The sequence below is a fragment of the Stenella coeruleoalba genome (assembly GCF_951394435.1).
Source record: "Stenella coeruleoalba genome assembly, chromosome: 1".
Taxonomy (NCBI): Eukaryota; Metazoa; Chordata; class Mammalia; order Artiodactyla; family Delphinidae; genus Stenella; species Stenella coeruleoalba.
The window spans coordinates 150,758,609-150,769,541 of NC_137169.1; the positions used below are offsets into that span (position 1 = coordinate 150,758,609).

The 10,933-nt window shown below is 44.9% G+C and overlaps 1 protein-coding gene across 9 annotated transcripts; it reads right to left on the bottom strand.

Annotated features, from left to right (window-relative positions):
• Positions 1-1,649: 1,649 nt before the first annotated feature.
• ZBTB18 (zinc finger and BTB domain containing 18) lies at positions 1,650-10,565 on the bottom strand. 9 transcript variants are annotated; one of them, XM_079925729.1, is made up of 3 exons: positions 10,024-10,172; positions 5,902-5,934; positions 1,650-5,312 (listed from the first exon to the last, which is right to left on the bottom strand). In XM_079925729.1, the coding sequence occupies exon 3, from the start codon at positions 5,296-5,298 to the stop codon at positions 3,730-3,732; it is 1,569 nt and encodes a 522-aa protein (XP_079781855.1). In that variant the 5' UTR covers positions 5,299-5,312; positions 5,902-5,934; positions 10,024-10,172; the 3' UTR covers positions 1,650-3,729. The 9 variants fall into 9 exon arrangements, with proteins under 9 accessions (XP_079781855.1, XP_079781853.1, XP_079781851.1 ...); XM_079925727.1 differs by lacking the exon at positions 5,902-5,934 and adding an exon at positions 7,654-7,737; XM_079925725.1 differs by lacking the exons at positions 5,902-5,934; positions 10,024-10,172 and adding exons at positions 7,654-8,658; positions 9,188-9,211.
• Positions 10,566-10,933: the final 368 nt, after the last annotated feature.

The following is a 10,933-nucleotide window of genomic DNA, read 5'->3' on the forward strand; positions in this document are numbered from 1 at the left end:
TGGTAGCATGATTAACTAGAAAGGAAATCCAAAACCAGTATCCTTAACATTGCATACTTCTTGGATCTCCTAGGGTACACCTTGCACACAATGCTGGGCCCACATTAATCTAGGGCATAATTGATTATCTAAAAGAAACAGATGTTTTCAAAAGTAAATGAAACCATATATTTAAAATATACTTATGTATCAGCCCGATGTCAAAGGGGAGAGCAAACTGAATGGTTTCCAACATGATTACGTGAAAAATTAATTTCCTTTTTAAAAAATGTAGTGAATAAACAACTGATTCCTTCACTTATAAAATGTGGCGATTTGTGTAATTGTTCTAGTTTTGCGAGGAATGTTTTAAGAAGTTATTTCTTCCAAAGTTCATGTCAAAATACTGTTTTTATAAGTGGATCCAGTTAAGATAATGCTCCTCATTTAAAATTAGATGCTAGTCAGTGGAACTAAATTACAACTCTCGATATCCTCAGAAAGCTTTGAGATGCTGTGACCCTTTCATGTGAAACAATGTTTGGTTAGTTAAAACCAAGTGAGTTTCATGTAACAGAAAGCCTGTTTCAACAAAAAAAGGGAAACGTAGGATCCCAAATAGTAAATTACTGATTGCGCTTTATGACAATCTTTCGGGATTCCCATCCAAAGCCATCAGGGAACTTACAACTGGTACATTTTCAAGCTCCAGACCTTATATCCCACTTCCAACAAAGTTAAGAATATTAACCTTACTATAGGTCACTAATATAAATGTATTTAATTTTGACAATAATCATGTAAAACTGTATTTTCATAGGTATCTTTAAGGCTGGAAGTTATGGACAATTATAGATTCCAGGATTTACAAAAACTCTCAGGTCGGTGCCAGCCGTGCTCACACTTAGGACGACGGCGTGTAACAATTCCTCTATAGAACTGTCTGGCACGTGTGAGTGCTCTGTCAATTCTTTAGGTCAACCAGCAAATGTTTCTCACCTTGACAAGCCCAATGAGGCAAGCATGAAGTTGGGACAATCACAAAAATTACGGAACAGTTTTTTTAAATGGTTGCATGAACTTAATTACATTTTAGTTAAAACTTAGGAATTAAAACCTGGGAACTTCTGAGTTCTCCCAGGAACAAAGAGGACATATACAGCTATTCTTGAACAGTCGAATGCCTGCTAATTCGATTGCCTAGAATTCCAGTCGTTAGCCAAGCATTTTTCCAAATTAAGACATCCGGTCTCCTTCAATTTTCCACTTAAACCAGAACACAGAAGAATAGATTTGACCAATCAACTTAGGATAAAATTACCCATCAAAATATGACTTATGGTGTATGGATTAGTAGTTGTACAGCACACTACAAAAAATCTATGCTGCCACTTGAGGTTTCACAGATTCACAAATTTCTAGAGTTACCTTAACATTCCTGATCTAGGCTATAGAAAATGGGTCACATTTTTTAAATGTGCATTTAGTATCTTCTTAAATGACTAGAAGCAAAATGTTTGCACACTTCCATTTGAGTGATTTAAGGCATTCTAATAATTCATAAGCTCTGAACAGAACTGGTATTAAAAAGAGAGATGCCATGTATGATACATATTTAGGATCTATGTAGTACACAATCACAATTTAAAAAACGCACAAAAATTCTCAGTTCATATAATTTATTGCAGTTAGCACACAGTTTAAAAATTCACCAACACACCAATAGTACAAAACTAAACAGCATTATAAGTTATTCCCCCCTCAGGAAAATAAAACATACTATGATTGTCAAAGCTAGATGTCAGTCTAAGTTTTAGAACAAAGGAAGAATGTGAAACTAATAAAAGGAAAAAGCAATCACTCACAATGACCACAAAAAGAAAATCCAAAAGAAAGTCCGTTTTCTCACAGACATTGATTGTCTTCTCTAAATTAATAAAAATTATTTTAACATAAACTGTATTTAAAAAAAACTAGAAACTCTTCAAGTAACTAAAGATAATGCTCCAAGGCCATTTTCACAGCTTTTTTTGTTTGTTTGTTTGCTTTAAATGCCATTACAGCCAAATTAACACACATTTGACCAAATATTTCCAAAACAGTCCAGCAACACACAATGGAGTTTTCCATTCAGTATCTTAAGCACAAAAATAGGCTATGTTTACAGTAGTTAAGGCGATCAAATTTTAAACAAAAGCAATTAAAAAAAAAAAGGGAAAAACAGCAAACGTTTTCCATGCTACTCCCATAGACCTTATTTGTAAGTGCAAGACAGGAAAACAAACACTGTGCAAAATGCTTTGCCCTGCGTGCCGGTCATTAAAACCACACGTTGGGCTGCAGCCTCTGCTGCCGCGATACACATAGTCTACTAACCCCCTTCCCCATGTCAATCAAGGCAGTCCAGTCCTTTCAGCCTGGGGCTTTTTCAGTCCATAGAATCTTTTCATGAGTTTGGGGGGGGGGATGGGGGAGGGGCGGGAGGGAAGGAGGAAGGGAGGGAAAGGAAGAAGGGGAGAAAAAGAAAAGGGGAGCAAAAGAAGAGAATGACCTATTGTCAATTTGTGCAGTAGTTACTCTAAAAACGCTCAACTGGGTAAATGTGTACATCTAAACTTTGAGCTGGCCTGGGTTTTGTGCAATTAGAAGTTTTGTTATAAAATGCACACTGCACATGCAAATCTTTAAGCCTTTTGTAAACATTTATATTTTCCTTGTTATGTAGCGAAGTTATCAATTTGCAGCTTAAGTTTTTATTCAGCTTAACAGTTTCAACTTAAAGACAGTGGGAAAGTCAATTTAAATTATATAAAATAAAAACAGTGCATTAACGTTCTTCATAACACCAGGTTTTTTTTTTTCCAAATGGTGCTATTTTTCTAAGGAAATTAAATAATTTTAAACTCACTCGTTAAAGTTATACAATGCAAACAAAGACAAAAAATATATTGAAACTCATGCATTTCTGTAGCGTTAATATTTACTTTTCAAGACTCAACTAAGAGCATCAACACAACCTGTCAAGTCCTTTGACACCCCCCCAGCCCATGTAATCAATTACAGTATACAATAACAGTAATTCACATTTTTCAACACACAGTTCAACACTGCTGAAGCTGCAATATCCTTTTTCATCCCAAGCAAACCTTCACAAAGACAGCGTCCCAGTGATCCCAGTGTACTTTCAGAATTTCTCTCATTGGGAACCGTCAGAAAACCAGAAGTTGCCACAGAAAGTTTTAAGTCAACTGCTTGTTTAAAAATAGATAATCCAGCATTTCAGAAATTTTCCATTTGGGTCTAAAAGCATTCAGGTTTCCAACAGCCAGAAAAGATTCATGCAATTTGAGACATATAAAGAGGCTAATAAAACCGGAGGGAATTTCTACTTAAAAAAAAAGAAAAGGTGGGAAAAAAAGAGAGCTCAAAAGACACCGCAGTGCTGACAAAATAGGCCCTAGGAAAGCATTTTGTGATAGGACGATTTGTTTCAAAGGTTCTTATTGGCTTACTTCCCCTACCCCCCTTGAAAGAAAGAAAAACACCTCTCTATTCTCCGACTTGCTCTAAAGTTTCTTTTACCAGAATGCTAAATTAGTGAGATTCTCATGCTATTCTAAAGTGCAAAAACAAGTTAATACCCCAACCTTTCAGTTCCAGGAAACAAGACTGCTTTTAGACCGTACCACAACTATATAGAGATCTATTTATATATAGGTATATATATATTATTTATATATATATATAAAATTATTTCCAGAGTTCTTGAGAGCTATCTTCTAAGGTCCAGTCTCTGACAGCGGGCAGGCTCAGCGCCTCGCTTTTGACGGACAAGGAGTTCACCAACTCACAGTGGAACTTGCGGATGTGCCGGTACAGGTCCCCGGACTGCGTGAACCTGCGCTCGCACCACTTGCAGGCGTGCGGCTTTTCGCGCGTGTGCACCACGGCGTGGCGGCTCAGGTTGTGCGAGTACTGGAAGCTCTTGCCGCACTGGGTGCACGTGTAGGGCTTCTCGCCCGAGTGAGTCCTCTCGTGGCGCTTCAGGGTGTACATGCAGGAGAACGTCTTCCCGCACAGAGAGCAGGTGGGCACGTTGACGTCGGCGGCCGGCTTGCTGCGCAGGCCGTCCTGCTCACGGAAGTGCGTGCTCAGGTGGATCTGCAGGATGTGCGGGCTGGGGAAGACCTTGTTGCACAGGGGACACATGAAGATCTGGCCCGCCGGGCTCAGGATGTTGGAGACGTAGGGCAGCAGACCGCTCTCCATGCCGCCCTCCACCTGGACCCGCTCGCTCTCGGGGGTCATCATCTCGTCGTCGCTGCCTTTGTCCTCCCGCTCCAGCTCCCTCAGGACCGAGTCCTCCCTCAGCGGAGCCAGATGGGCAGGCTCATACTGTACCCTGTTATTAGTGCTCACACTCTCTTTCACAGTGCTATGTTCCATGTCATAGTCATTAGTGCCAACATCACTCTCATCACAGGAAGCCTCTTTCTCCACCTTCACCTGCACCAGGTTGCTTCTCAGCACGTCCTGTGAAGAGAAATAAGAGCTGTTCAGATTTTCAACTCCTGAAAGGCTGGACTTGACAGACAGGTCCAGCACACAGTCAACATCTGCCGAATCCCTCACGGAGGTGACAGACCTCTGGGACAAAGACTCTGTTGAGCTGCAGGGGCTGGCTACTGTTTTTCCAGCTGCTGTGGCGTGTGGCTCTGCCTCTCCGCCAGCCTGGGGGATGCCTGCTGAGTCCGAGGGCAATCGCATCCACATGTTCCCAGGCTCGGCCGCCAAGTCCCTTTTGCTAGGCAAGATGTTCAATTTTTCATCTTCCCCTTCATCTTCATCACTGGGCAAATCGCCTGCCATGTGGCTGCTGCCATCAGAGAGACTCTCGACTTTGTCCGAACAACTTGAAGCATCTTCTTCCTTTTTGGTGCTGTCTGCCTCTGTGGTGGCTTTCTCTTTCAGCTTCTTTTTGCAGACTTTGACAATGTCATACATGTGGAGATAACTGGCAGCTGCTAGCACGTCTTCAATGGGCAAGTCTTTGAACTGGAGTTTCCCTTCATACATGAATTCAAGCAGGAGAGCGAAGGCTGGGGCTGTAACAATGTCGCTGTTCAGATGAACAATGTCTCTTTTGTCCAGCTGGTCCTTGTAAAAGAGGTGGAAATACATGCTGCATGAAGCCAGTACAGCTCGGTGCGCTCGGAACTGGGCATCTCCCACCAGAACAGTGCAGTCACAAAGAAAACCCTGATGTCTCTGCTCGCTCAGACACTGCAGCAAATGTCTACTATGGTCTGGAAACTCCATACTGTCTTCATAACCTGGGAAGAGAGAAATTTCTCATGAGAGCCTGCTTAAGAACAACTTTTCAAGGCTCTAGTCCCCATTAAAAAAAAAAAATCAGCTTGGGCCACGGAGGTACATGTCCCTGAATTTTAATCAGGCTAATGACCCAAGCACTACCAAATCACACACACAGAACCAAATGCAAGAAGAAAAATGTACACTTTTGAAACTTCTTACCCCAGCCAAACAGTCTCTGATGCATCTCCACCTTCCTTGAACTTTTAGTCAAGTTTTAAAAGCGTTAATTTCAGTACAGTCTCTTACTGAGAATAAGAATTTAGGTCTCTTTCAGAAGAAATTTAATTAACTCTAATCATCAAATTATGTCCTACAAAACCTACAAAATAGCTTTAATTTCAAAGGGAACAACTCAAATAATGAACAAAGAAAAGTCCCAAACACATTCTGGAAGATTCAGAAAACTTGTTCAACCATCCTTTTTTATTTTATTACTTTTGATACTTGACTGCACTTAGCAAGCACAATTTAAACACACATTTGGCTGAATCAAGAAAAAAAAAAATGAAACCGCATAATTAGTCCAGAAATTAGCAAACAACTTACTTTTAAAGTCAGAGTGTTAAAACAACAAAAGCCCTGTGTATAAAAACAGATGTTAATGCCTTAAGATTTGCAGGTATAGCACACATGTATGAGATCAGAAGGAACTACACCAACAGATGGAAAAGATCATCTCTACTATGAACAAATCCAAATTTTTTTTAATGAATTGAGAAAAAGAAATGGTTATATTTCTTTGTAAAATCTGTACATCTAGAATATTAAGAACCAGAAGGGCTTTATTTAACTCTGAAAATTCTCATCTAAACTTTGATCTGTTGCAAAGCAAAATGAGTTCCATATTAAAATTAATGCAAACTTTTAAATAAAGGCATATTACATTCAAATGAAACTCAAAAGCTTTACAGGTTCACCATACAAAAAAAGAAAAAAAAAGTCTTGCTAGTAAAAGAGAAACTATTCTTTTGACTCCCCGATACCTCAGTCAACAGAAAATACTTTGTTTCAACATAATTTGATATATTTTGTTTTCCCACTAGCTTTTATTCTTTCAAATATGCACTGTTGCCCTTATTTTCTGGTGAAAGAGGGTAAAATGGAGGCAGGAGAGACGCAGATGTACAAAGGGTCAAAATTGAACCACAAAATTCAACTCCTTAAACCTGACTTCCCCTTTCCTATGACCAGAAGCGAAGTTCCACACCATCCATCTCAAAAAGTGCATTTGGGGAATGGATACATATTAATTTAATATTTAAAAATTACTTCCCTGCTTCTTCTACACTTTGCCCAAAATGGGCTAAAACTTTCATCCTAACCCAATACATTCTGCAAGACGCCACTGCTAGAATAAACCAAGATTTACAATACAATCACTTCAAGTGCCCCACAGCTAACATCAATCCTAATCCTTGAGAGGGCTAAAAATAAAGATTGGAGGGCAGCTCACAAGGTAGCCGTGATCAAATTAGGAGGCTGAGAGGACAGAGAGGGACGAAGAAGGAAGCTTATAAACATCTGATCCAGCTGACTGTGGCCATATGGCAGCTGCTGCCCAGATAAAGAGATTAAGAATAGAGGAGTGCGATTACAGCTGTCTGGCCAATTCAGGCAGCTCAAATCTACAAGTTCTAAATTAGTCGCTAACACAAAAACTCCTGCAAATAATTATCGTTATGCTGAAATAAAAGATCTCTTAAATATATATTTGAAAGAGAAATGAGGAAACCAGTCAAACTATTCTCCTGGGGACAAAAGTTTTTTTTTTTTTTTCTTTTAAAAAAACCCTTCGGTTATAAAAGCACTACAGCTGTATGTTTCAGTCGTGCTGCTGAACGTTTTGAAGAATAAAGTTTCACAGTGGAATTAATTACACAACAATCTAGCTTCTTAACTAGAAAAATCTTCTCATATAAGTTTGAATGCTGGATTCCATACAGTTTACTATTTCTCCCCCCCGACTCCAAAAGCAAAAGAAATCTAAATAGCAGTGAACAACAACAACAAAAAATGGATTTTAATCCAAATTGATCTCAAAAAGCAATATTTCAAAGCCTTTCTTAACATTTCAAAACTTGAAATATTTCTGCATATTAAAGTTATTTACCCGATCAAGCAAGAGGGATAGAAATTAAAACTAAACAAACCCAAGACTCTCAACTCCAATAAGATGTTCATTTAATACTCAAGTTCGTATTTTATTCTTAAACTGGATTAGAAAAGTAATGTGATTTTTTAAAATTAAATAAACACCAAAACAGAAATATACTCCATCTAATCTCTTGCTACTCCTACCTTTAGGACACATAAACCTGATTAAGTCCTTTCCTCTGAGTCTTGCTGGCTCCAGGTCTGTTACATCGGTGGAAAAAAAGCAGACTAAGAGACAGATGCAAAGTGGAGATGATGTTAGAGAGGAATGAGATACCTTCTCCACCACAGATCCGCACACACTAACTCCCTGTCTGTGTGTTAGAATAAAAGGCTGAGGGATGGCAGGCTGTCAGCTGCTCTGACATCATGTTCAGATGGAAATGCTACCTCCAGCTGTGCTCCTTTTAATGCCATATGCTACTCCTCTACACTCCTGCCACCAGCTTTTTCTTAGGAGAACTTTTCTCTTCTGTTAGTATAAACAAAATACTTCAAAGTCTCCCTTTTTTTCCAAACTTTCTAACAGAAGAAATTGAAAAACTCAGCATATGGAGTTCTACTGTATTTATGGAATAGCAACACTTCTGTCTTAAGTTGGTGGACTGGCTTACATACTGACAGCACACTCAAGCCACGGTGCTATTCAGGAAATCCAGATTCACTTTTATTCAACTCCAACGTTTAGTTTCAAAGGCAGCTTAGGGATATTTTTAAACCAACCCGTTTGACATCTCCAGTCCCATTTCAACATTATTACGGCACTTCAATTTTTTTTTTTTTCTGCTGAGATAATGGTATACATGTCTCAGAATGCTGGAAGACTATTCAGAACTACTACTTCAACCTGGTTCACCTTATTATTTCACTCTTATATAACTACTTATCTAAAACTACCTTCTCAGTAAAATTTCTCACCCTGCCAGTTAATGCAAATTTCAACTCTCAATATCAACAAGCTGAAACTGCACTTTCTGAAATCCTGGAAAGTACTTCAGTTCAATGAGACAAATTAATAAACAGATACAACCTGCTACAGCCACTTAAAATGAATGCTGCATCTGCGTATCTGATCCGACTTTCTGCTCAGAAAGAGAACTTGGTCTTCCCCTTGATCTGTGTCCCATAACAATCTTTTTTTGGGTCACTCTGTAATGTTCATGATCACAAGAAAACCTTTCAGGGAGAAAGGGGGAAGGGGTGGGGGAAGCCAGGTCTAGCAAGTTGGGGAACTTTTCAGCTAGATTTGCGGGTCTTTTCGAATGGCTGATGAAATTGTAACGTAACCCGGGCTGGCCTGCCCAGTGCCCTGCAAGGGGCTGCGACATCTGTGAATGTCGAAGTCTCCACAGACTCTTGTGGGAGAGTGCAGCAGAAAAGGCGCTGGGGCCTGAGGCGCAAGTGTCACAGTCCTGGTGATAACCGCTCCGTTCTCATTAGAAAACCATGACCAAGAGTTAAATAAAGAGTAACAAAGACCAAGGTCTCTATCCTGTGCTTCTTGCTTTCCCAAAGTCGCAAACCCAACTTTCTCTAACTTCGCGATGAATGACATAATTACGAATGCCTATTTCAGGAGGCACTCTTTGGGGATAAATTCCTTCTCAGCCACACCACCTATTCTGCACAAATGCCCTCGCCTCATTCCAATATATCAGACATTAATCACCCCATTTACCCAGTGGGGTGGGGGGCGAGTGACAGTTTAATGAGCCCCGAGCACCGCAATGGGCCAGCGACTCCCACTCCACAAATCAGCCCCTCTGCGCCTCGCAGCCTCAGGTCCGGAGAGGTTTTGCGAGGTTGGGTTTTGTTTTTCAAGGAGGTGGGGGCGGGGGTGCGGAGCAGGGAGGGGGGAAGAAATGCAAATCTTTACGTAGTTGGCTGTGCATAAAACACTAGGGGAAAGAGGAAGGTTAAACCACAGGGAAGGAGGTGGAGGGCGTAGAGCCGGTGCAGCAGGAAAACACCTTAAACAACAGACAAGAAAACAGACCCGGGTCACGGCAACAACAAAAGAAAAGTCGTAAGAAGCCGGGGGAGGGTGGCTGCTACTGCTTCCCTGCCGCCGCGGCGCGAGCCCCCGGCAACTGCCCCGGCCCGGGAGGGGCCTCCCCGCGGGCGCCGCCGCAGCTGCAAGGGTCCCCGGAGCCACGGCCGTCCCGGCGCCGTGCAGCTGCACCGCTCCCAAGCCCCCGCCCCGCGTCCCCCGCCCCCGAGAGGCGCCGCCGCAGCTGCACCGGCCGGAGCGCGCCCCGAGCCGCAGCTGCACCGGCCGCACCCCGCCCGACCCGCAGCTGCGGCGGCCCGGCCCCGCACCCGGCCCCCGCCGCTGCGGCGCCTCCCGTCACCCCTAGCTCCACCCGCACAAACTAACTCCACTCGCGGGGCCCGGTCGCCCGCCCGCCCGCCCGCCCGCACTGCCCCGCCGGCCGGGGCCGCACAGCCGGCGCCCCGCCCTCCAGGGCCCGGAGGGGGCGCCGGGTCGGGGCCGGGTCCGGCGCCGGGACTCACACGGAGCGGCCCTAAGTCACCGCGTCCCCACCGCCGCCGCGTCCTCCGCCTCCCGGCCGCCGCCGCCGCCGGACTTGGTGGGCTTCCTCCTCCGCGGGTCCCCCTCCCTCCCTCCCGGCCCCCCCGCCCCCCAATCCCGGCTCCGTCGCCCGCTCCCCCTGCCCCCTCCCTCCCGCCCACCCACCCCCGCTGGCAGCCGGAGGAGCGCGGCGGAGCGAAGAGGCCCCACTCTCAACGGCTCCCCATGGCAGCAGCCCAGCGGCGGCCGCAGCCTGCCAGACACAGCGAGGGAGCGAGCGAGCGAAGAGCGAGCGAGGAGCGAGCTCGGAGCCCGGGCCGGGGGGCGGGGGGGGGGCGGGGGGAGGGGCGGGGGGACGCACCACGCACGCACGCGGCGGCGCCGGCCAGATGTTCCCCCCCCCGCCGCCCTCCCTCCCGGCGCTGGGCTGCTGCGATTGACCGAAAGCGGCCGGACCGAGTTCCCCGCCCGCCCCCTGCAAGCAGTCTCCTCCAATAGGAGGGCGGCTTTTCAGGGAGGCGGAGGCAGTGGCGGGCAATCGTAGGACTGACAAGAGGGTCCAGCCAATGGGATGGGCGAACCGGAGCTGCCTCTCGCGAGTGCCAATCGCAGGCAGAAACTGTTGGGGAGGGCGGGCCCTAGCGGGCGGGGCTGGTAGCCAGGCGGTGCGGGCGGAGTCGGCGGGAGGGCGCAGCGGCGGTGGCTGCAGCGGCGCCCCTCTGGGGGACTTGGCCGTGAGAAAGTGAAAGGAGCCCGCGGGCGGCGGCGACAGCTGCACTGGGAGGGGCTTGTTTCCAGGCTAGGAGGCCTCGCGCGCTCTGGGGGTGCGGAGCGAGCTTTTCGGTGTGCGCCTTGACAACCATAAATACAGTTTTGAACGTAGTGGGGCTG